This window comes from Balaenoptera acutorostrata, chromosome 14 (genome assembly GCF_949987535.1).
Source record: "Balaenoptera acutorostrata chromosome 14, mBalAcu1.1, whole genome shotgun sequence".
Lineage (NCBI taxonomy): Eukaryota > Metazoa > Chordata > Mammalia > Artiodactyla > Balaenopteridae > Balaenoptera > Balaenoptera acutorostrata.
Window position 1 is genome coordinate 41,010,481 of NC_080077.1, and position 27,195 is coordinate 41,037,675.

A 27,195-nucleotide genomic window follows, 5' to 3' on the forward strand; every position below is an offset into this window, starting at 1 on the left:
AGGATAAGTTCTCATTTAAGTACTATGTTAAAATCTGAGCTATTTAGAGAAAATTCTGTCACCCTTAGCCAAGTTGTCAGATAATGTTTTAAGACTTATTCCACAGGGCTATTCTTAATTATTGTTAGTCACATTTAGTAGCTTCTGAAGATATATGCAGAATATAAAGTTGTGTCATAAATTATGGTCATTACCACAGGAGTGACAATACACCAAGATACAATTTAATAGTCATTTTTATGCTTCTCTTCTATTGGCTGCTTTTTACACCCATATGAAATTATTCTTCTGTAATACTTAAAGGAAAGGGAAGCAAGGACTTGCCTGGTGGTTCTGTGGGTGCTCCCAATGCAGGTGGCCCGAGTTTGATCCCTGGTCAGGGAACTAGATCTCACATGCATGCCGCAACTCAGAGTTCACATGCCGCAACTAAGAAGTCTGCAGAGATCCTGCATGCCGCAATGAAGACCCAGCGCAGCCTAAATAAATAAATATTTTTAATAAATAACTAAACAAATAAAAGGGAAGCAAAGAGTTCAACATAGTGAGAGGCAATTGTGGTTCTCAACTGCCAAGACTAATTATGTGTTTTGTTTATACAGAAAACCAAACAGCAAGATACTGAATTAATAATGGGCAGAATCTTGGTTGTCATTTACCATTTACCCACAGGTCCCTGAGGTTGTCTGCTGTTCTGAAATGTGAAGTAGCTGATGGCAGGGTATTTTCTTTTCTGGGATACTATACCTTCCTTTAAGTCTATTTAGTGCTACTGAAAAAGAAATCACTAACCCTAACAAATTTGCCCTGAGGAAGCTCTGTCTTGATATCAAAAAGTAGGACCAGATTTTTGGTAGGCATAGGCTAATTAGCAAGCAACAGAAGAACATATAAAATCTGCTTTTTTTCATTGGTTTACTAACTTGGAAAATAATGTTTCCAGATCACTGACTATTGGACAAGGTAGAGACATTATCAAAGATTTTATGAATTATTATAACATCCTTCCCCAACCTGTCAAGCTAAGAAAAATAATGAAGTATTGACAGAATAAATTAATTATGTGACATTAGGTAGAACAGTGTAAGTTTGCATTTACTATGATTAAATTTGAGGGAACAAATTTTCTTTTACCTTATCCTTTTCTTCTTTATTTTTCTTCTTTTATTCTAACATTTGAACCCAGTGAGTTCAGTTATTTTATTTTTTTTAACTGCCTTTTTGGGGTTCTTGATTCTTTAGTTAGTAAGTGGATAACATTGTATTTTATGTGTCTTAAAAGCACTTTTTTCTTTCCACATGCCATGGCTTGTAGCTACTTGAATGCAAATACTTATAATACTATGCTAGTCTTTTCCTTATGTCTACTGCAAGCAATTGAAGTGGTGATGAGTATCAATGACCATTGTTGTTGTATTCTATGTCTCGAGAGTTGAAGTAAGGCCTAAACATGATTCAGACAAAACTACACAGGAAGCCAATGTGACACCTATTACATATATTAAAGATATGGAGATTTTGGATTCTATCACTATCTTTGTAATCTGTAAAATGTAAAAGTGCTAGGTTTATAATATTATTCATACCACTCTCATGTCCTTCTTGCTATCACTTCTTGGATTAAAAAAAAAAATTGGTGAGGAAGCAAAACTCAGTGACAACATTTCATATTTTACTGCTAATTAAAATCTTCAGGGCTTATATGATTTTCTTTGTACAAGTAAATATATTACTGTAGACTTTATCTTAGAGATAATTTGTTCAAATAAGCAAATCAATAAACATTATTGAGTCAAGGAAGGTGAGCTACAGTTGGCTGATTGCCAAGAAACCTCACAGGACCGCACTACCTTGGAGAATTTACTACAGTGCGACAGTAAGGTCGGACGCAGTGTTTCAGGCTTCTAAGATTTAAAATATTTTTGTCAATGGGCCACAGTTGAAAAGCCAAAAGCTCACTCAAAGTAGATCAAGCAAAAATGTGATATATCTGCAGGCTACAGGGGAATCTCATGGAAAGTTCAGAATGAGAAGCCAAACCTCAGAAACAGAAAGTCAAGTAATTTTCTAGTTCTCCCTTTTCCTTACTTCCCCATAAGTATTTTTTTCTATTTTCCTTTTGTAGATTGATCCTCTATGTTTATCTTCTCTCCTTTTGCTTATATTGCTGAATTCAATTTATTAATTTACAAAGAGAAATATAACTCCCAAATGCCAGTGCATGTTTCCTCAATAGGCAAGCTTCAAGGTAAACCAAATTAATAAACGATAATTTGGTGAGCATGGGATCAGATGAGGTGAACTAGGTATGTCTATATAACTTTCCAACAGCAGCCACTTCTTTGAAATTGTACCCCTCTCAGAGCCCTTGCTAAAGTGATGGGTTTGGGTGATCATGTTTGTACTGTGTGATTCCATGATGGGTAGACAATTTGTATATAGACCTAATCATTCAGTGTCAGTGTTTAGAATTTGAACCAAGGGACACAGACATGAAATTGTTTGAAAACTGTGCATACTGTTCATTGAAGAAGCCATGATCAGGGATGAAATCAGTGGGAAAAAATGGGAGTTTTGTTCACAGTGCTCCTTCTTTTTAAAAATAATCCTTTACCATTTGGCCAGAAACTAGACAAGGCATAATGCACTGTAAGAGTAGTGCTATTATAAAGAAGAAGCACTATGATGGAAATCAGATACAGGCAACGTATTCAATACCAAATGGTAAAAGAGATAATTTTTTTTTTTTTAACTCAGATCTTTAGTAGCAGTCTTTGGAACACTCTAGATTAAAAATATAATAATTTGTTAAAGCATGCAAAAAAGTGTAACAGTGAATAAAAACCACAACTGACAAATATATTGGTTAACATTTCAAACATGTATAACCAATGAACATGGCCTAGGTTTTTTTTTGTTTTTTTTTTAATTGGTACTCACTTCAGAAACTTGAATCCACAGATATAAGCAGTATATAAGCAGAAAGTTACAAGTGGACACAGATTATACATGCAAATTTCTGTTCACAAAGGTCACATATGCAAGTATATGAATTAGAGGCATGCGTCTAAGATTACGGCCAAACTTTTTTAAAATGCAGAAATGTAAAATTACATCTTGAAAATATGAAGAGATGGTCTACACACTTCAAAAATCAAATGTTGCTTATACCAGATGTATGACAGCTACAGGATTCAAGTGACAAGCAATAAGATCTCAAGAAATTAATACTGATCAAAGAGAACGGGAATATTTTTACATTTCACTGAAAAATACGTTGACTACTAGAATATGAAATCTAGCAGGAACTTAGGGAAAAATTACAAAATCTAAAGCCACTTACTTAATAGTTCTTATTACCTAAACTACAGCATGACATTAAAAGAAAACTGCACCTTCATTTTAATTACCAATCTCACATTAATGAAGTTCTCAAAAAATGAAACAAAACCAAAAATGCTTCAGACTCCAAGTGAAAAGTCTGCAAGGCTCAGATTAAAATGTGAAACGTTTCAAATGAAAGTAATAAAAATACAGTTGGTTTTGTTCTTTATTGAATGGAATCAAAAGTTTTGACATTTCTTTGAAGCTTGGAACTACTAAATTTCATTTCTCTGAATGTTTCTATGTATCTTTCTTAGTGGTACAAGTGTCTTAAGTAGCATATGAAGTCAGTCTCTACAAAGTATTTCTGTCTGTTACCATTTTGATAAAACAAAAACAATTCTTCATTAACTTAACCGTATATGTAGTTTTGCTGTAACACTTAACACTTGAACAGACGTCTATTATTTTTCCACTATAACAACAGAGTACAATAGTTTTCTTCTATCTGTATTGTATTTTAAAAAGGTTAACATTTAAAAACAAAGAACCATTATTTTCTTTGAAATCATTAAGCTTCTTGCACATCTTAAGCTTCCTTCTTCTGCCTGTGTTCTTCTGCCAATTTACTCAGAAATTTCAACAGGAACATTGGGCTGATATGGTCCAATTCTGTACTCATCTGCGATTGTATAGTCCTCCTTGTTTTCATCACTGTGGCCATCTGCGTTTTCACTTGTATCTTTGTTGGGATCATCAGCATTCTCAGCAGACTCAGCACCTGGTTCTGTATTTTCCTAATTTTTAATTCTGTTTTCCAACGCTGCTTCATTTTCTTGGTCAAGTTCCTCAATCTTGTCCACCTTTTTAAGCTTTTTCTTCGCAGTTGCTGAAGCACTCGCATTTGCATCTTTTTTCACACAGCTTTTTCTGAAGTTTCCTTTTTCCCATCAGATGCCACATCCCCTAAATTAGCAAGATCTGTCTCATCTCCCACTGAACTGCCACTTTCTAGCAGTGCTGCTGCTGCTTCTTCATCTACAAGTAGCTCATCTTCAGGTTCAAGAAGTATGTTAGGTTCTTGTTCTGCCTGGTCATCCTTTGTATCTTTTTCACCATCTTCACCTGACTTCTCTTCTTGTTCTTTACCTTCAGTTGTACTTTCAGTCTTCTGGGAACCATCAGTTTTGGATTTCTTATCACTTGGAGATTCTTTGCCATCTGGAGAGTAAGATCTTCTCTGGGATTTATCTTTTTTCAGTAAGTCAATGCCTCTGTTGGGAATCCTAAGTACCAATGTTTTGTATTTTTCAGACAGGTCAACTTTTACACATCTCCCTTGAAACCAAAGGGCCTTTTTCAAACAGTGGTCAACCATTGCCATTGCATCTTCTCTGGTCTCCATCTCAATAAAGGCCTTTATTCTTTTATACTTCTAGGATAAATGAACTCTCACTGGCTTGCCAAATACTAATGCTGGTGTAGCTGTATAATAATCCACTGCAGCCTGAGCATCTTTTGTGGTTGCCATTTCAATAAATGCCTCATTAATTTTATTTAGAATCAGATGATTTGAATAACTCCAAATGGTTCCACCAGCTGTAATAGTTGATATCTCAAGTTTTTCCCTTGCCAGAAATCCATGATGTGAACAACTTGGCTAGTTCCCACTCTGCCCTTTTGCATGTGTCTTGGTCCTTGCAGGTTTCCATTTCCAGCACCTAGATTTCCTCTTGGTCCAACTGCTGGTCCCCCAAGATGAAATGAGGGAGGTGGAGGTACCAGAATTCCCGGTGCTGGGTTTGTATATTGCTGCAACATGAATGGATCACCCATAGTGTGTCCTATATCATTGTTAGGGTTCCATTCTGGGTAGATTTCAAGAAGCTGGCATCAACAACTGTGACTTGCTCCATTGATATGTTGACTCCACTCCTTATTAGAATGAACTGGCAAATCACATATAGAGCACAGATGGGGATAACCCTTCAGTAAGAGTCCATGGAAGTCTTCTATATTGCTACTTGGAGGAGTGCCCCTCTTTTTCTCAAAGAGAGATCTCTCTTGTAAGGGGCCAGGACCATGTCCCATTCTCTCATACTCACTGTCAAATTTATGATAGTTACACGAGGTCTCACCAAAAAAAGAATCATCCCTACACCTTTCTCCATATCTTAATCTGTCATCTTCATAATCCATTCTGTCATAATAACCAGATTCTTGTGAACAACTTCCATGGTCATAATCAAGCACTGGGTTGAAACTAGGGCCATGATCATCAAAACTATCTCTTCTAAAGTGCTTTTTTTCTTTCCAATTGTCCCTAGGTACTCTGTATGGTGGCTCCCATGTAGCAGATCTGCCATCTCTAACATAACTCAATGTAGGGCCTTCTTCAGTTCTCCTCCTTTCAAGTTGTAGAAGGATTTGGGGCAAGTTCTCAGGAGTAATCTTGTCCTCTGGATAATGACTCAGTTCATCTAAGTCTCTAGCAGACAGACCAAAGTTGGCCAAAATGTTACTGGTCTGGTATGCATCTCCACGGTGCTGAGAAGACAAAGGGAGGGGACCTCTACTTCCAATGTTAAATACAGGATTCAAATTATGGGAAGAAGTACTAGCAGAAGAGAGTGCACTATGAGCTCCTTGTTAATTCAATGAAGAACTCATTCCAAGATTCGTCAAAGTGGCAAGGTGTGCAGTACCCTGGTTCATCCTTCCAAGAGATGCTGGCATACTTAAAGACTGGGTAGCAGCAGCAAGAAGGCCTATTCCTGCTGCAGACAGGTCACGCCCACGACCCTGCAAGTCGCTACCAAGAGATGACTGCTGGAATTACTTGGACATTGTAGAACTATCTCTTGTCTAGTTTATAGAGTAAAAAAATTTTTTTTAAAAAGATAGCTAAAAAGAAAGCTCAAACTAGAAAACTAGGTTAACTTTGCTTCAAAAAATGGTAATGCCAAGAAAAAGGATCAATAAGGACTGTAGAATCTTCTTTGAGCTGAGAACCAGCAGACAACACTCAGTCCCATTTCAGTACATGCCAGGCCTCTCCCCCTACTCAGCGCACGCATGTCGCTCGCACCCTCAGCGGCAGTCGTTTTTCTCTCGAGATAATTTTTAAACAGTGTTTGAAAAAGTGGGTTGAGAGTAGGAAAATAACTTACTGAATGACAACTTTGTGCCAGGAACTATGCTAGTTGCTTTGCTTATGTGCCATCTCACTTAATCCCCACAATTCACGGCCCTGTCAATTAGGCATTATACACCTCCTTACAGATTAGGAAACTGATGTTCACTTGTTAGTGCCAGGAAGTTAATGACTGACGTTGCTGAAATACAAGCCCAGATCTATCGAACCCCAGAGACTGTCTTCTTTCTCTGTCATTTTCTTCCTGGCACAAGTGGGGAATTCTATTTAATATCCCTCAACATTATTATTCCTTTCATAAATATTTAGCTTCTCCCACATACCAGGGGTAGTGCCAGACGTTATGGATACAAAAAAGGAGTCCTTGCCTCCTTATTTTAGTGCCTGTTTTCCTCTTCTGAATATGCGAGTCCAGTCTGATAACCTCAGTTATGCTGGATGCAGGAAAGTGGGACTCAAAATGCCTGTCATTTTGTTCAGCAAACACTGACTTAAATAGCAAAACAAACAATTAAGGGTTACACCCATAGAATAAACAAAGTAAATTAGACATAAAATTTTATGAATGCCCTTTTGTCATTCTAAAAAAATAGCAAATGTCTTTAAGATTAATATGACTTTATCTGAGTAATCTCAGCTATGTGTACTTGGCACAAATTCTGAAGGCATTATGCGTTTCTGTCTGGCATTTTGGAAACATACATCAAACAGACTGTAAAAGAATACTATGATCTCTCAGGAACGCTGGAACATTACTGTGTTATTTCTGAGAAGTGAGAGCTAATCATGAAGAACTTTGTGTAGGTGTTTGGAGTTCAAAACTTGATGTGTAACTGACTGGCATAATATGTGTTGGCACGGAGATAGTTTTTCTGGAAAAAAACGTAATAGTGTTTTCACCAAGAGAAATGACATCAGGGTGCAATGAATGCACTCTTTGGATATTTTTACCTACTGTCGGATATGTAGTACATGGCTTTTACTGGAAAAGGAAAATAATCTTGGCATTGTCATTATTTTTTGAGAAAGGATTTAAAAATTGTTTAGAAAACTGGCCTTACTTCAAAGGGTACACTTAAACTAGTTCTTGCATCCTGTCTGAAGAATCAGCAGCCTAGTTTGTTTTCATAGTTCTTCAACTCATCTGCTTTTTTTCCGCTAACATGGCAGGCTGGGTGCCTGGACTGACTTGCCAATAAAAACAACTAAACAGTTCTCATAAAATATATTTAATAAAATTTCCTTAAATGCATCAGTGAACTGATAATAAGGTAAAAAAATGTCAGGTCAATTATCTAAGTTAAGTCAAGAGCTCAGAAAGGTAAGTTGAGAAATGGAACTGGCTTATTCCCTAACCATGTTTCTCCATGGCCCCACAGGATATGGCAACAGGAAACAAAGCCCAAGACTTGTTCAAGATAAGGAGTCTAATAGGAAGACACGTCTCCCCTATAAATCTAGGACATCAAATGGCTAAATGTATAATGGTGAGCCAGGATTAAACCTGCCCTCCCTACCTCACACCCCAGAAGATAACAAGGAAAATCAACTTTCTTGAACATAAGTGCTGTGCTGAGAAGGGTAAAAAGCTGTAACTGAGAATTTGAACCACAATCTGATCGGCAGGCTCAATATGTACTAGAGGTCCAGTATTGGTAATAAAGAAAAATAAATAATGGAGATGTGGATTGGAAAAAAGCAAAGATGCCATTATTTGTGGATTTTATAAATAGACATAGAATAGTAAAAAATTGAGAGATAAATTACTAGAATTAAGAAGAGATTTTAGTAAAGTTGCTGGATACAAAATTAATATGCATAAAGCAAACGCAATTTTATATGATTTGATAGTTTTGTTTGCAATGGCAAAAATAACGGAAACAACTCAAATGTCAAGAGTAGTTTGAACAAAAATGTGGTATAGGCAAAAAACAAATAGAATACAGTGGAAAAAAATTATTGGCAGCAACACACTTTCTTGGGTCAACCTCACAAATATGTGTATGAGAATATGGAGCAAGTTATAGCATACTACATGCAGTAGGGTTCATTTAGATAAAGTCAAAAACAGGCAACACTTAACCTGTAGGTTAGGGATAAAACCTTTGATGGTACAAAGGTAAAGAAAAGTGAGGGCGAACTTCCATGGTGACACAGTGGTTAAGAATCTGCCTGCCAATGCAGGGGACAGGGGTTCGAGCCCTGGTCCGGGAAGATCCCACATGCCGCGGAGCAACTGAGTCCGTGCAGCACAGCTACTGAGCCTGCACTCTAGAACCCGTGCACCACAACTACTGAAGCCCACACACCTAGAGCCTGTGCTCCGCAACAAAAGAAGCCACCGCGATGAGAAGCCCACGCACCACAAAGAAGAGTAGCTCCCGCTTGCCGCAACTAGAGAAAGCCTGCGCGCAGCAGCAAAGACCCAACACAGCCAAAAATAAAATAAAATAAATAAATAAGTTAAAAAAAAAAAGAAAAGTGAGAGCATGATTATCACAAAAGTAGAGGTAGTAAATGTGGCTTTGGTAGGAGAAATTCTGAACTTTAATTTGGCATTGAATTTCACTGAAAGTGCTCTGAGAATTTCATCTTAGATAAACATGTTGTAGATTCTGGTCCTACAGACCTGTATTTTACATGTTATCTTTTTATATCCTTACATGTAGTCATTTTACAATTAAAAATGTACATTTTTAATATAATTTTTAGTTTTAAAAGTAATACATCTATACAGTTTAAAAGAGCAAATAGTACAAGGTTTCTAATCAATAAGCACTAATGCTCAGCCCTATCTCTCTCAAACCTCAATACGTGATTTCCTTGAGAGGTAAGCAATTTCAGTACTTAATTTTTTTCTTCTCTTATTTACATCCATATTTTATTTTATTTTTAATTAATTAATTTATTTTTGGCTGTGATGGGTCTTCCTTGCTGCGTGTGGGCTTTCTCTAGTTGCAGCGAGCGGGGGCTACTCTTCGTTGTGGTGCACGGGCTTCTCATTGTGGTGGCTTCTCTTGTTGCAGAGTACGGGCTCTAGGCGAGCGGGCTTCAGTAGTTGTGGTATGCAGGCTTCAGTAGTTGTGGCTTGTAGGCTCTAGAGTGCAGGCTCAGTAGTCGTGGTGCATGGGCTTAGTTGCTCCACGGCATGTGGGATTTTCCCAGACCAGGGCTCGAACCCGTGTCCCCTGCATTGGCAGGTGGATTCTTAACCACTGCACCACCAGATAAGTCCAAAGCGGATTCTTAACCACTGCACCACCAGGGAAGCCCTACATCCATATTTTAAATACAATATATCACCATCTTTTTTTTTTCAACTTAAAGCATATATTGACTTCCTAATATGGAAAACAAGGACGTAGTACTACAATAATATATTTATACTTGCTAGTTCATCTGCTTGTATAGCTATATCACAATTTTTAGTAAAATTTGTATCCATTGTGTCTGTATTTGTGACATGGAAATACTGTTCAATAGCAAGCCAGATAGTATGCTATGATTATAATTATTTTTCTGTACAATGCTTTGTTTCTCTAGGAGTCAATGGTTGCCTTATTTGTTGTTATAATTGTGGCTGTGGTTGTGTTGTTGTTGGGTTTATTTTTCTATATTCTTACCACTAATTTTCTCCAAACTCTCCAAGATCATTGCAAGCAAGATATGTCAATGTGATCAAACACTTCAGTTAATTTCTCATTTCTCATTTTATTTTGTAGAAATCATTCCAGGACCACTTTGCCTTCGATTACAATTTGGCTGCTCTTTAGGACTGCCATTCTCCCCCCGCTATCCCAGCCTTATTCAGATATAATTGACATATAACATTGTTTAAGTTTAAGCTGTTCATTTAATACACTTATTTATTGAAAAATGACTGCTACCATAATGGTAGCTAACACCTCCATCACATCACATAATTACCATGGTTTTTTTGTTGTGACATTACTCTCTTAGAAATTTTCAACTATGTAATACAGTATTATTAACTATAATCACCATGCTGAACTTTGTACCCTTTGTCCACATCTTCCCATTTTCCCTATCCCCCAGCACCTGATAACCATCTCTCTACTATTTCTGAGTTCAGATTTTTTAGATTCCACATATAAGTGATATCATACAGTATTTATGTTTCTCTGTCTGACTTACTTCACTTAGCATAATGCCCTAAGGGTTCATCCATGTTGTTGCAAATGGCAGGATTTCATCTTTCCTCATGGCTCAATAATATTCCATTGTATATATACACCACAGCTTCTTTATCCATTCATCCGTTGACAGACACTTTTAGGTTGTTTCCGTATCTTGGTTATGGTGAATAATGCTGCAATGAGCATGAGAGTGCAGAGCTCTCTAAGAATCTTTCGGGACTTCCCTGGTGGTCTAGTGGTTAAGAATCCGCCATCCAACACAGGGGATGGTTGGGGGAACTAAGAACCCACTTGCTGCAGGACAACTAAGCCTGTGTGCTGCAACTACTGAGCCCATGCACCGCAATTACTGAGCCTGCGCGCCACAAATAGAGAGAAGCCTGCAGACTGCAACAAAAGACACTGCATGCTGCAACTAAGAGCTGATGCAGCCAAAAATAAATACATAAATAAATATTTTTTAAAAAAGAATCTTTCAATTCTTTTGGATAATACACAGAAGTGGGATTGATGAATCATATGGTAATTCTATTTTTGATTTTTTGAGGACTCTCCATACTGTTTTCTATAGTGGATGAACCAATTTACATTGCCATCAGCAGTGCACTTGGGTTCCCTTTTCTCCACAACTTCACCAACACTTGTTATCTCTTGTCTTTCTGATGATTGCCATTTTAATAGGTGTGAGATAATATCTCATTGTGGTTCTGATTTGCATTTACATAATGATCAATGATGTTGATCACCTTTTCATGTATCTGTCGGTCACTTGTATGTCTTCGCTGGGAAAATATCTATTCAGTTCCTCTGCCCATTTTTTAATTGGATGGTTTGCTATTGAGTTTTATGAATTCTTTATGTATTTTATATATTAATCCCTTATCAGACATGATTTGCAAATATTTTCTCCCATTCTGTTGGTTGACTTTTCATTTTCTTGACTGTTTCCTTTGCTGTGCAGAAGCTTTTAGTTTGATGTAGTCCCACTTATTTGATTTTGCTTTTGGTGTCATATACAAAAAAATAATCTTTGCCACATCTTGTGAAGAAGCTTTTCACCAAATTTTCTTCTAAGGGTTTTATGGTTTCAGCTCTTATGTTTAAGTCTACAATCCATTTTGAGTTAATTTTTGTGAGTGGTATAAGATAAGGGTCCAATTTTATTCTTTGCATGTGATTATCCATTTCCCAACACAATTTATTGAAGAGCCTGTTCTTGGCTCTTTTTGTTAAATATTAGTTGACTGTACTGTGAGGGCTTATTTCTGGGCTCTAGATTCTTTTCCACTGGTCTATACTATTTTTATGCCAGTACCATATTGTTTTGATTACTATAGCTTTGTAGTATGGTTTGAAATCAGGAGTGTGATACCTCCAGCTTTGTTCTTTCTCAGGACTGCTTTGGCTATTCAGGGTCTTTCGTGGTTCCATAAAAATTTTAGGATTGTTTTTTCTATTTCTGTGAAAAATGAATTGGGATTTTGATAGAAATTGTAGTGAATCTATAGATGGCTTTGAGTAGTATGAACATTTTAACAATATTAATTTTTCTGATTCATGAACATGGGGTATCTTTCCATTTGCTTGTGTCTTCTTCAGTTTCTTTCGTTGGAGTCTTACAATTTTTAGTGTATAGATCTTTCACTTCCTTGGTTAAATTTATTCCTAAGTATTTTATTGTTTTTGATGCTATAGTGAATGAAACTATTTTTTTAAAATTTCTTTTTCAGATAATTTATTGTTAGAGCATAGAAACACAACTAATTTCTGTATGTTGAGTTTGTATCCTGAAACTTCACTGAATTTGTTTATTAGTTCTAACAGGTTTTTTTTTTGGTGGAATCTTTAGGATTTTCTGTATATAAGATCATATTATCTGCAAACAAAGACAATTTCACTTGTTCCTTTCCAATTTGAATGCCTTCCATTTCCTGTTCTTGCCTGATTGCTCTGGCTAGGATTTCCAGTACTATGTTGAATAAGAGTGGTGAGAGTAGGCACTGGAGCACCGTTGTGCAGGCCAGTGACAGAAGACAAAGCCTGATCCAGGCCCATGAGCAGTTGTGCGGCCCTGGCTGTTGGAATGCTCTCCCATGTCTGCACACGTGCACTGCAGTGGATGTTGATGACAAGTGTCAGGCTGGCAGTGTGAAAGTGCACAGCTGGAGGGGCTAGCCCCAAGTTTGCAGATGGTGGTAGGAGTCAACTGTGGGGATCTAGGCTGTCATCTTGCAGTACAGCTGCACTGCAGGGAGGTCTGCAGCAGCTGTGCTATTGTTTTTTTTTTTTCATTAGTAAAATCTGCCGTGTTTGTCTGCAGAGCAGGTCACTGTAAACCACAGTCTCTCCTACTGCATGGCTACGATTGGTAACCTCTGCTTCTCTTCCTTGTCCCTAGCCATCTCTATTGTTTCTATACGTGTCTCAGCTTTGCTGAGTCTGGGTGGGGTGAAATCGAAAGGGGACCTTCATGTGGTGCCCCAAAGGATGGGGCAGCTGGTCGCTCATTCCACTTTTCCTTTCCTGGTGAGGGTAACTCTTTCTAGCTGGGAAGTTCCCTCTTGTTGCTGAGCAATGACAGCTTGGAGGATGGGATGATGCAGGCAAAATGAAGCTATCTTCTTTCTTTTCTTGTGCAGTTATTCTCAGGGTTTTTGTTTGTTTGTTTGCTTGTTTGTTTCCCTGTGTTGCTAAAGTTGGACTCCAGAGCTCTCCCAGAGCTCTTTTTGTTTGTGGGTAGCTGCGGTCTCACTCCACTCTATCAAGTCTGCCATTCTGATATTTCTCTTTGCCATCATCCAGATCATTCCCTTAGTTCTCTTCTGTATTCATTCATTCAACAGATATTCTAGAAAGCTATGACCAGGCAGTATTATGGATATTGGAGTTATATCAATGAAAAAAGATGAAGTCCCTGCTTCTATAGAGCAAAAATTCCAGTAAGAGAAGCATAACATGAAAAAATATAGTAGGATGTTAAACTAGAAGTTTCTACTGAGTCACTAAGGTACATTAGATATGAAATTCCAAAATGAAATAAAAGGTCGATATTAAAATTTTCAAAGGAGAGGGTTGAAAAGTTTTTGCATGATTCTTTACCTGCTTAGGGAATAATCAGTGTAACAGTTGGAGAGAACTTTGTGATGAATGATTAGAAAAGAGTATTTTTTTTTAAATATAAGGGAGTAAAGATCTCTCTTTACTGAACACTATTTACTTTATTGATATTTGGCAGAGATCTAAAGAAAGTAAAAAGATCAGCTATATGAATATCTGAAAGTAAGAGCATTCCAGCCAGAGGGAAAACATCAAAGGCCGTGAGGTAAGAGAATGCTTAATGCATTTTAGGAATAGCAAGAAAGCTTGTAAGCATCAAAGTGGCTTGGGGAAGGTGGAAGATTAGATGTGAATGAAATCAGAGAGGAAGCAGATGATGTCTTGACTTGGGGTGGTATCACTGGATGTTGTAAAATACAGACAGATTCTGGACATGCTTGAGAGTAGAGCTGGCAGAATTTCCTGAAAGCCTGGGTATAGTATATGACTGAAAGAGAGGAGTCAAGGATAATTTAAAAAATTTAGGCTGAGCAATTGGAAATGAGGGTGGGTCATTTACTGAGATGGGAGAGACTCAGGAAGTGAGAGGAGGAAGAGTATTTTCTTTCTTTTTAAATAAAAAAAATTATTATTTTTTTTATTTTTGGGGAAGAGTATTTTCAAAAGTTGGATTTGGAAATGTTAAATTATTAGAGTCCTATCATTTATCCAGATGGAAATGTCCAATAGGCAGTTGCATATAAGAATCTACAGTAGGGCTTCCCTGGTGGCACAGTGGTTGAGAATCTGCCTGCCAATGCAGGGGACACGGGTTCGAGCCCTGGTCTGGGAAGATCCTACATGCCGCAGAGCAACTGGGCCTGTGAGCCACAACTACTGAGCCTGCACGTCTGGAGCCTGTGCTCCGCAACAAGAGAGGCCACGATAGTGAGAGGCCCGCGCACCGCGATGAAGAGTGGCCCCCGCTTGCCGCAACTAGAGAAAGCCCTCGCACAGAAACGAAGACCCAACACAGCCAAAAATAAATAAATAAATAAATTAAAAAAGAATCTACAGTAAATGTGAAATGTTAGGGCTGCGGATAAAAGTGAGGGAGTCATCATGGTATACTTGGTATTTTAAAGTCATGGCTCATTTAAGTCTTTGTAGAGTGTAGATGCCTGAGTTTGGAAACCTATGTCTTCTGACTCATTTCACTCTTCCCAAACAAATAACGTTTCTCTCTTGAGTTAGTATGCCCTTGACATCTCACTAAACTCATGCCTGTATTCCTTGTACACCAAAGGTTTTTCCTCTGAGTATATCTGCCTATGTCTCATGAGGTCTAATTTCAGGATAAGACCTCATTCACACTCAGAGGACACAAACTTCTCCCTTGACTGTTTCTTGGTGTATAATGAAGCTTGAGCTATCAATAAATCCTTGCCCACTCAGAACACACAAAAGGCCTCCACCCAACTCTGTCTTCTTTTACAATGTAGCTCGACTTATGGAAAATTCCTATCTACATGAACTATAAGTATTCATAAATTATGCTTCCTTGCATAGAACAAGGTGAGACTTCAAGCTAAATCCTTACCCACAACTTCTAAAGATTCATCCCAGAACTGCCAGCCTATGTTTTAGTAGGTAAACCCTCACTTATAGTGTACACACAGAATAAACCAAATTCTCTGTTATCTCTTCTCAACATTCTCTTTGTCCTTGGGGGTTTATGTCTTTTGTATTTCTTTATCCTCATTTTAGTGGGGTTTCTGGATAGAGTAGGAATAAATGCATATGTTCAAGTTGCCATATTTAACAGGTTAAATAATTTTTAAATCATAAAAATCCAGTAAAATGCTTCTTATAGGGTGTTACTAGTTATAACAAATGTATTTTGTACAGGCAACTTTGCTTAATAGCAAAGTGTTTCTTAAAATGACTTTTTTTAAAAGGCTTTAAAAATTACCCAGTGCTTACTGTTGGTAGTCTAACAGTACTTGTGACATTTTACTATAATTTTGTAACTCACTAGAATATTGTATTATGGAATTTTGTTAGTAATTTTTTTATATCTGTATTAGAAAAAGGATAACTCAGTTTTTACAGAAAACCTCAAGTTACCAAATTCTATTAAATTGATTCTTCTTCCAATTCAAATGTTATTTTAGTGCCTTTCTACCTTTAAAATGTGTTATCCTAATGTTCATGGTTAGTATAAACAGGAAAAGTACCTGGGAAAAGAAAGGATATGCTTAATTTTATTGTTGAGAACATATATAAATAAATTTGAAACTGCCACTAAAAATATTAAATATTACAGAATACAAAGGCTATTTTAAATCTATATATGAAAAAACTGACCTGGAAAACAAAAAAGCTTCAAAAGTAGTAATGGGATAAACAGAGGCAGCTGAAGAATTTGAATTAGACTATTATAGCTTCTCTTAGATAATGTAAGTATTATATGCCAAGATTACAAGAAAATCACCAAAACTACTATGGACAAATAATTGAACTGAACAGACTCTCCAAATGCTGATTCTTAGAACTGGAGGAAATCATTCAAGATAATATGTAGCATCTTGTCTAATTATTTATAAACGTGTCTCCCTTACATGTTACATGTCTATCTCACCAGACTGTGAGCTATTGAGGACAGCAGACTTGTCTTACCTATCTTACTGTTCACTGATCCAAGCATAACATATAACAAAGTACCTAGCACATGGCAGATATCTTATATGTGTTTGATTAGGAGATGGCTAGTGAGTGATTTTATAGAGATGATCAGTGACTCTGGAAAAAGAAAGAGTATGTCTGCTCGACTCTTTTCTCTTTTTTGATTTTTAGCCTCAGCCTATCTGCAGGATGCATGCATTCTGCTCTGCTTTCTGTCTACCTTCGTGGGGGTGGCTTGCTATTTTATAGCTATACAAATGGTTGGGTGGGTAAAGGCTAATTTAACGGTGAAATATTAGCAAGCCTGTTGTGCCACAAACATAAGTCACATTTTTCAATTAAACTTTTAATGAAGTTGGTATTTTATCTTCAGCTGTTGGACTCCTATGTTTGCCTCTCAGTTTTGACCTTGGGTGGGAAAGAGGAGCGCTATTTATTGTGACCCCATGTACTACCAACTCTAAAAGGGCATTCTGTTTCTAAAATGAAAGTATAAATATGCATTAATAAAAGTAAAATAGTGTAGTAGAACTTATAACAAAAAGCAAGTGCTTCTGCTTCATTGCTGCCCCAACCCCATTGGAGTTTCAACCTCTCAGAGGCAACCATATTCAAATGTTTGTTTTTAATTGTCTTGATAGTTTTCTCATTAATTCAATATAACCATGCCATTATTTATCAACTTATCAACTTTAGACATAATCCGTTGGCTTTCTTCTATAGTGCAGGAGGATTTAGTGCACTTATTCTATCCCTGGACTAAGAATTTGTTAGGTCTAGCATTATATATACTAATATGACAGTTATGGTAGAAGAAATTTTCATCCGTAATTGTAAGATATGTGTGTATTGCCTAATATGTAATCATGCAATGTACATTACAGACATTCAGTAAATAGAGTGAATGTATACAATTTTAGGTTCAAACTTTTCCACTTAAAATGTGAATAATTCCCATTATTGAACATTCATAGGAAACATATTTTTAAATGGCTGATATTAACAGCATATGCCTGCGCCATAATTTATTTAACCTTCAACCTATTATGAAATACTTAGGAGGGTTTCCAGTTTTTTTAAAGTTACAAATAACCTGTCTGTAAACATCCTCATAATAAATCTATCAACTGCATCTCTGATCCTTGGAGTAGATTCTTAGAAATAAAATTACTGAGTCAAAAGTTCTTGATATATATTGCCAGTTTCATTTCCAAGATTTTGCTTATATGTACTCCTAATAACATAATAAAAGAGTAATCATTTCACTGCATATTGTTCAATCCTAAATATATATATGCTCTAGAACTCTGCTAATTTTGTAAATTGGTTACCTTGTTTTAGCTTGCTTTTTTTTTTTTTAACCAGTGTGGCTGAAGATTTTTTCATGTCTATTATTCATTATTACATAACATTTTAATTTCTTCAGTTTAATACGTGGCTATATCACTAATTTAAATTTTTTAATACTTCAGAGGAATATTTTATAAATTAATTTGTTTTAGCATTATTGGCTAGTCTTTACATGAAAAAAAATCCCAAAGGAAAGCAATTTTAAGGATTAGCAAACTTATTGAAAGTTCACAGTGAAGCAAAAATTAGCTGCATGGCCTATTGTGTGCCACAGCGTCCTCTAGAGTCTTAGGGAGTTTTGAATGCAGGAAGCATTGAGAAAAGGTGGTCAGAGGCAGTAGAAACAGAGATGATAAAAAAAGACAAACTGAGTCATGAAAATGATAGGATTATTACAGTCTGAATAACAAGTAATTAGGTTGGCACAACAGTTTCTGAATATTTTGAGAGGCTTTTGTATCTTTAACAATGATAAATGATATTTCAGGCCTGCATAAATGCTAACTGTGTATTGCTGAGACAACTGTATTTTCTTTACCTGTATCTTGCAATCCAAAATAGCAAATCTAAAAAAAAAATGGGGCTTCCCTGGTGGCGCAGTGGTTGAGAATCTGCCTGCCAATGCAGGGGACACGGGTTCGAGCCCTGGTCTGGGAAGATCCCACATGCCACGGAGCAACTGGGCCCATGAGCCACAAATACTGAGCCTGCGCGTCTGGAGCCTGTGCTCCGCAACAAGAGAGGCCACGATGGTGAGAGACCCGCGCACCGCGATGAAGAGTGGTCCCCACTTGCCGCAACTAGAGAAAGCCCTCGCACAGAAACGAAGACTCAACACAGCCATAAATAAATAAATAAATAAATAAAAGAACGTGAATTTCTTTTTTATACTGTTTTTTTTTTTGTTTTTTGTTTTTAAAGGTTTTATTTATTTATTTATTTATTTATTTATGGCTGTGTTGGGTCTTCGTTTCTGTGCGAGGGCTTTCTCTAGTTGTGGCAAGCGGGGCCACTCTTCATCGCGGTGCGCGGGCCTCTCATTATCGCGGCCTCTCTTGTTGCGGAGCACAGGCTCCAGACGCGCAGGCTCAGTAATTGTGGCTCACGGGCCTAGTTGCTCCGTGGCATGTGGGATCTTCCCAGACCAGGGCTCGAACCCGTGTCCCCTGCATTGGCAGGCAGATTCTCAACCACTGCGCCACCAGGGAAGCCCAAGAACGTGAATTTCTTAAAAAAAAAAAAAATTTAAAAAAAATGATTTTATTCAACTCTGAAGTGCATCTTATTCAAGGATATTTTGTAAGAACATGTGCAGAAACCTTCTCTGGGAAATTAAAGACTTTTGGAGAGACTGGAGGTTTTGCTTACTTACTTTACATTTAAAATTGCTATAGCTTCCCGTTGAATTAATATTTTAAAATTATGAAGTGACATGCCATATTCCTAACATCTCTTCTTCTTAAATTTTATTTTTGCTGACACAAATATAGCTTCAACAATTTTTTCTTGGATAATATTCACCTGGTTTTTCTTTCCTTACCTTTTTAATGTTAACTTTTCTATGTTTTTAGGGTTTTTATAAATAGCATATAGTTAGCTATTTAAAAATCTAATCTGACAGTTCCTTTAAGTGGAGGGTTGAGTTCATTTAAATTTATCAATGTTTTGTACTTTTTCTATCATGTATCTTTGTATATTTTAAATTTTTCCCATTTTTCTTATGCTCCTGTTTTCTTACTTGATTTTTTTTTCCAAATTGATTGGGTTTTTTGTTTTTCTCTCCTTATATCATTTTCCCTCCATTTTTTGAATTTAAGTTCTCTATATCTAGTTTTTTAATGGTTACATCTGAAATTTCACAATGCCTACCTGACCAAGTTTAATATCTTAAACTTCCTTCAGAAAAATTCAAGGATTGCAGAATACTTCAACTTATCATTATATTTCCTACTTACCCAGGGTTGTTTATAGTATTTTAATACTATGCATTTTCACCTTCACAGATTAGGATATTATAAATTACTTTTTTATATAGACAATATTTATTGAGGTATATTTAAATACATTACTCCCCTCACCCCCTTTTTGGCTAACTTTCCTTTTTGAATATCAGGTATTCTTTTAAGTTTCTTTTCCTTCTTCCTAAGGTATATCCTTTAGAACAGTGGTTTTCAATCTGTGCAGTTCAAATCTCCCCCACTGTTCCCAAGAAAGTATTTTAGAAATATGTGGGGGACTCTCTGTCTTCACAATAATTTGATGGCATTTACTGGTATTTGTAGTGTGAGCTAGGGATGCTGAACATCTTGAAATACACAGGACACTCTCCCACACAAAAGAATTGTTCTGGTTCCCATATGACTTTCAGCAGTCCTGCTGGACATTCATGTAGATTAAAAAGCTCTTGATAAGTATCTGAGTCCATGAACTGATTCCATTTATATAAAAATAATATTTGGCACAGTTTTAATACACTGACTTTTCTAGGAATGCAAAAACTATGTAAATAAAGAGTATATCTTATTTTGCTCTGAATTTTACCAATAATAGTCTACCATTTCAAAAAATTATATCGCTAATGGCTATGTTAATCCTGGTGTCTGAGTTGCCAATATAACTCACCTGTGTTAGTCTGAAAATGCAGTTGTCACGTGCTGGTGATTCTACGCACATACAGGTATTGGCTTTTATAGCTTCGCCCACAGATAAAAGGTACAAGTATGCCTACTCTGCCAGTGTGTTTTTTTCTTAATGTGGTAATAAGACAATCAAAATTGAGCATATATTTCACCAAGAAACATGCTGCTAGAGATGGCAAAGATATATCATACTTTTGCTCCTGTAAGTAACAGCATAGACAAAGAAGTCATTGATGCTGGCTAACATGTAAAGTGAATCAGATGTTGTTGGACCAGGGGCATAAAATATAAAGCTAGATAAGGGAGAATTTATTGACATTGAACCACAGATTAGTGGTTTGGGACTGACTATTCTGTAGACACCAGGATCTGATCCTAACCAACACTGATGGGTTGGTACTTTGCAGCTTGGACATGACCATGGACTGGGGATTTACCTAGATTGGAAATTGTATGAAGGACCATGATTATCCATTGCACCTTCCTGCAGAGTGATCTTTATATGTGATATCTCACTATTTAGTTCTGGAATCCCATTGTGTTCTACTACTTTCAAGACAAACCTCTCATCCCTTAAAAGTGCCAAATATGACCCTTTCCGATGTGGTCCATTTACTTCTCTAGACCCCTCACCTCCTCTTTCTAATTCTAAAAACTCAAGTACCGGAATATGCTACACTCTCTCAGGTCCCTACCCTTTGCACGTTCAGTTTGTTTTCTCTTCACTTCTTTCCTTGACTCTTCTTTTGGGTTAAAACGTGATTCTAGGTCTCCACAGCACCTACCTGGCGCATTTCTCTATCATAACACTTAATTGCACTGTGTTGTAATCGTTGACTTCTTGTTTGTTAGAGCGTCCTCTTCTTTACAGTTCTTAGCAGGGTGCTTGGTAAAGGGTAGGAGTCAATAGGTGTTGGCTGTTTGAAGGAAAGAGCATTGCAACACTTCAATACCATTCACTCAATTAAAACTTTTCAAGCTGCTTTCAGTTTCACTTCTATTATCTTTCTTTTATTGACCCACCTTCTCCTCCTACTCTTTTTTTCCTCCCACCTACAACCCTTTCAGCGAGCGCACCTGAAACTTCCTCTAGGAGCCCGGGCAGGCTGTCAAGCGGCACTCCCTCCCACCTGAAAAGCCACGTCAACGTGCAAACGTCACGCGTAGCTCTGACGTCCCGCCGTCAAGTCCACCCGCAGAGGCTTTGGGATCTCTTTTTTGCTCTTAGTCGGTGCAGCTTGAATGCTCTTGGCCCGGAAGGACGGCAGCACGAGTTCCAAAGGCGGGACCTCGAGGATTCCTGTTTCCCCAACGCAAGGTAACTTGTTTTTCTGAACGACGCGCCGGCAGCCGAGGGCCCGCCCCTAAGCGCCTGCCGCGGTCTCCCGGGGAACGGCGCTGTGCGCCGGCGGGGGCTGGGTGGGGACGCGCGTGCGCAGGGCGCGGCGTTTGCTGGGACCCTCAGCAATGGGCATGGGCGTTTGATTCTGACAGAGGATGGCCCATTTCTCCGGCGAGGGCGAAGTGATGCTGCAGGCGATGCTGAGGCAGTTGTTCCAGAGCGTGAAGGAGAAAATCACGGGGGCTCCCTCCCTGGAGTGCGCCGAGGAGATCCTCTTACATCTGGAGGAAACTGATGAAAATTTTCACAAGTAAAATTCCTTTTGATTTCTTAAGCAAACAAACCAGCTGATCCAGAAAAGATCAAAATGTAGTTGGATAAAGAATGTTCACTTGACTGTTGTCAAAATAGCGCCCAAGTTGGAGGTTCATGATTTCCTTTATTTACTCAGATACTGAATTTATTTTATATTCTTTACTTATTTTCCAAACCTTATGCTTCCTCTGTGTTTTTACTGACACAACCGACATATCCTAATTATTATTTTTCTCCTGGGCAACATAGTAACATTAGTTGTAAATTATTCTTGTTCATTTAAGAATAATTCTATCATCCCAAGGGATTTCTGTCACTATACCTCAAAAGCATTGAGTTCCCAAGATCCCTGCTGCTTTGCTGATCTGATCTTTCAGTGGCTGCACCAATTATGCATTTTGAGCACGACAGGAACACTCAAGTGAGATTGACTTCCTATGGAATAGCTTAAGTTCCTACAGAGGGATAAGATGCATACTCAAATGTCTGTGATACATGTCAGGAGTATAAGTGCTATAGAAGTCCAGAGTGCTCTGGGTTTGGGAGCAGTAGATAGGAAGTTTAATGAGAGAGGTACCATTTGAGGTAAATCGTGAAGAGTATGTTTCCCTAGAGACGTGTGTTTTTCTTTTGATTTGAGTCATGTGTAATTTAAATTAAGCCTCTCCATCGAAAAGTTTACCTCCAGGTGCCTCAGTTTATTATTATTAGTAATGATATTTTTAATTAAGTGTTTGCCTTTCATTTTGATCTCACAGAAGATGACATTTAACAATTTTCTTGTTATGTTATCTTTACTGATTTTTGTGTGCCCTGAAGTTCTTATCTGGAATTCCTACCTGCTTCATATGTGGGCATCAGGGGATCCTTGAGCCCTTTAATATTCTGTACAAAAGTTTGTGTTTACTTGCAGATTTATGGGGGGAGCATTACAGTTTTCACCAGATTCTCAAGGGAGTTTTAAGAAGTGTGGAAGGAATTTTTTGTTAATTAGTATTTCTGGTTATACATATGCTTTCTTTTGTATTTCCATGATTTTCTTGTTTATTCATTAAGTCCACTACTAAGAGCTGATATTGCATGATAATATTCTTTATTTTGGAGATACCAGAGGCCAGCTTTTATTGGTTAGCTATTGATTTATTACTTAAACAGAGGAATATAGAAAAATTGCAACTTTCTCAAATTCAGTTTTGGTTGTTAATGTTTATTATACTCATGTAATACTAATTTACCTCAAACAAATCCACATCAAGTGTTAAATTTGGGGTTTAATTTCTGGTTTTTATTTCACATGTAAATACTTGTTTAAAATATTTTCAAATTGTTGAGTTTTTGCTAGGATCATATTCTGGGAATTTGTCCATTTAATCTAGATTTTCAAATTTATTTGTATAAAGATTTTTGTTAATATCCTATTACTTTTTTAATATTTCCAGTATCTATAGTGGTCCCCTTTTTATTCTTTTTTTAAATTTATGCCTTTCCTCCTTTGTTCTCCATCTGTTCTGTTAGAGGTTTATCTAGACTAATTTTATTAGTCTTTTCAAAGAACTAGCTATTAACTTCAATTTTCCTTTCTATTATGTATTTATTTTATGGTTTTAAAAATTTCTGCTCTTCTTTTTTCCCTTCCTGGGACACTTTTTTAAATTTGTGATGAATGTTTAACTCATTTATTTGCAGCTTTTCTTCTTTTTTTAATGTAAACATTTAAGACTACACATTTGCCTATAAATATTGCTTTAGCTGTGTCAATTTTTAAATGCTTTTCAAGTTAAAGTTGGATCATTCTGGTTCCTTTCAGCAGTGTAATGACTATTGTATTAATGTCAACTCTTCTTCAACAGTTTATTAGATTAAAGGCCTGCTGATTAATTGCATAGTTAATATTTACTATTTAATAAAGAGATTTTCTTGTGGCCTACCTAAAAAAACCCAGACACATTCAAATTATAAAAGTTTGTAGTCTTAAAAGTAAGATTTATAATTCTAAAAGTAGTTTGAGTAATTTTTAGTCTTAAAAATATAGATAATAAAATTCATGTGTTAGCTGCACTAGCCTGAGATCTGTGTCTTAGGAGGAAGGAACTCCTTATGAAGGAGGAAAGAGGAGGAGATGCTTGTGTTTGGTATTTTCATAGTATCTTACAGTCTCAGAGTTTGATGAGATCCTAACTGTCAGTCCAGGTACTCATATTTTCATTCATCTTTCTATTCACTGACCTAACTCTCCTTGAACACTAAATGTTCTTGAGTCACTTAGGTATATGTTGCTTCCCGAAGTGTTTCATACATCAGAATTATCTGTCATCCCATCTCCACTATCAGAACGTTGGTTCCTTAAATCCACCTGATGTCTTGGTATATTAGCAAGAAAAATAATCTTATTAAATAGATTTATAGGGGAAACTGGTATCTTTAGGCTACTGGCATTTTTGTAAGAAGCTGGTTGTTAAAACAATTGAGTCCATGAATGATGGCATTTCAGATAGTATAATAAAGTGGGGGAAGAATGCGGTCATTTGGGGAGAAAGCATAGTGTAGGCAGAACGGCCTTATCTGGGGGTTTGCCCCACAGTGCAGCTGCCCTAACCTATCTCTGCTTTTCATAGCCTCTTTTATTTTTATTTTTACCCTAAACTGTACACTTTCTCTAAAAGATCCAAGCTTGCTTTCTTTTCTTTGAAAGTGGCAGCTAGGATTTGAGGCTTGCAGGAGGGGTGAGAGGTAGGGAAGAAGACATTGCTTTCATTATGTGTCTGTGTATTGTATAAATTTTTACACTTAGACTGGCTTCCTTTAAAAAAAAAACAACAACAGCCCTGGTTTTCAGTCTTGGTTACTAGGATTGATTGGAGTTTGTTTAAAAAAACACTGATGATGAACTTTAACCATAAGTGAATCCAAATTTCCTGGGGGGCTTGGCAGAGGGGGAGTGGTAGAGACTGGGCCTTGGTATTTTTGGAAAAACTCTCTAGGTGATTCTAATATGCAGCCAAAGTTGAGAACCACAGAGCTAGAAAATACTTACTTACATTTCAATGAGAATTGCTAGATATACATATATATCATCAGGGTTGCTAAGTGTATAAATACTTAGCAACCCTAATGATTGTAACAGTCTCTAATGCAGAGGCTCTTCTTTGTAGCCCTCTAATCTGATATATTTTTGGTTTGATACAGAAGGAGCACAATTGTATTTATTGAATTGGGATTTTTTTTTTTTTTTACAGAAGAATCTACCAGTGACTTTCTAAATTAGTGAACTATAATATGTTTAAGTGATATCTTCAAGAAAACATCCATTATGTAAAGTGTTATCCCTGCATAGAAGAAATCGCTAAGAATTATATGTATGCTTCCATAATTAATGAATGCATTTAGTAACTGTTTATCATGATTCAGAGGCTTATTCTTTGACCTAAAAGGTTGTAGGTAGTATAAAATACTCATTCTTTATTTTTTTATTCTTTTTTTTTTAACGTAGCTTTTTATACACTAATATATATAAAGTTAAGTTTATCATATAATAAGTCCTATAATACTGAAATATAATCCATTTTAAGGATTCCAAATATCAGCATTATAATTCATAACTTAATAAGTTATCTTTTTAAAACATATCATTACTGATAATTTTTCTGTATATTATTGAAAACGTTCTTGTTAAAATAGCTAAGAGGATGATTTCGTCAAACAAACTTGTACTAAATTTTTTATGTCCTTATACTGTAATAGTAATCTCTGTATATTTTGATATCAACATTTGAATGTGTCAGAAATTCATCATGGGAAAAAAATCCTTAAATTTTCCTAGGTAATAAAGGTGAAGAAAGAAGAATGGAAAACAGTGAATGTTCTTTTACTCAACTTAGTAAAATTTTCCTATGAAATGTGAAAAATTTCATATTTGTCAGAAGTAAAGCAGAATGATCAGACACATTGCTGTGTATTTTACTTCTAAGATTTTTTGGGGTATTGCCATGAATTCAAATGGTAAAAGAACCAACACAAAATGAATTATCGGATGGGAATTTGAAGACGTGGATTACTCTTACCCACGGAGTAGAAGGGCCCACTTGAAGAAATTACTATTTTCACTAATTTTGGATTGGAGACTCTCAGAGTTTTCCAATGATCAGTGAGTCAGTAGAACATTCTAAGGTCATAGGCAGCCTGATAGTCCTCCCATGATAGAGGACCTGACCTCTCAAGAGATCTTTTTTTCTTAAAAGATTCATTTGAAAAGAGCAGTAACCTATTAAGGCAAGATTCAGACTTGGGGTCCTTGGGTTAATTTAACTTGGCAAATGAACCAAAACTTTAAAGCATTTTGAATGGGGTCTTCAGGGAGATGTTATTGTGGTCATAGGTCAAAGTGATGTCATTAAAAAAAAGTGTGTGGTTATTTAAGTTCCCAAAGAACAGATTTAAAAATGTTCCTAGCATATTTGTTATTTACATCTGATGCTAAATAGTGGGGATTTTAAAAATATGTCTTTTATTTTAGAATGATATTGTCTTAACTTTCTTGAATACATTTTGTTAATGGGCTTGCATTATATTTTCTTACTGCCTTTGTTATGAAAATATCATTTTTGTTACTTACAGATTGGGCTTTAAACAAAGCAAACACAAAAGTTATATTTCTCAGTTAAATATTTGTTTCTCCTAATTGCCTGATTTGTGGCACAGAGATAGGGCTGATGAAACTAAGGGACTAGGATAATTCTGCCATTCCATAGTAGGTGTAGATGGTGGGATGTAGAATTCATCCTCAGAAAGGCTCTTCTTTCAGTTTCAGGGAAATAACTCAGGCTTGCCCCACCTTCCATTTCTCACTGAGTATCTCAGAGATGCCGAAGAAAACTGATGTGTCTGATTGACTAGCTTTGGGCAGGATTGTGAAGATGATCAGAATTATTTTTAGGGACTTTTCGTCTCTCTCTTCACTTTCTTCCACATTCACTGTTCTCTTCTCTTTCCCAGTAGTAAGAGACTGGCTGTGAGATCACACTGGGCTGAAAGGGTTATCTGGATCTTTTTCATTTTCAAAGTCATTTCAAAGAAAGCAGTGATACCTTTATGATATCTTGGCTGTGTAAGTTTTCACCATTTTGTATAAAATATGCAAAGATTTGGTTTAGAAATACCCTAAACAAAAAAGTCAACATTTAAAATGTATGGATC

General features: G+C 36.6%; 1 protein-coding gene, 1 long non-coding RNA gene and 1 pseudogene across 4 annotated transcripts in view; 1 reads left to right on the forward strand and 2 right to left on the reverse strand.

The window, feature by feature from the left end:
• Positions 1-330: 330 nt before the first annotated feature.
• On the reverse strand, positions 331-21,635 carry LOC130704769 (uncharacterized). Its single transcript, XR_009005250.1, has 3 exons — positions 21,423-21,635; positions 21,131-21,262; positions 331-479 (listed from the first exon to the last, which is right to left on the reverse strand). It is a non-coding gene; the product is annotated as an uncharacterized LOC130704769 (long non-coding RNA).
• Positions 3,911-6,171, reverse strand: LOC103005041 (matrin-3-like; annotated as a pseudogene).
• The window catches only part of TBC1D32 (TBC1 domain family member 32), a 190,395-nt gene continuing 184,731 nt past the window's right edge, over positions 21,532-27,195 (forward strand). For all 3 annotated transcript variants that reach the window (XM_007190776.2, XM_057528103.1, XM_057528104.1), the window contains exons 1-2: positions 21,532-21,663; positions 21,840-21,997. In XM_007190776.2, coding sequence (XP_007190838.2) covers positions 21,843-21,997 — 155 coding nt within the window. In that variant the 5' untranslated portion in view covers positions 21,532-21,663; positions 21,840-21,842. The remainder of the gene's footprint in view (positions 21,664-21,839; positions 21,998-27,195) is intronic.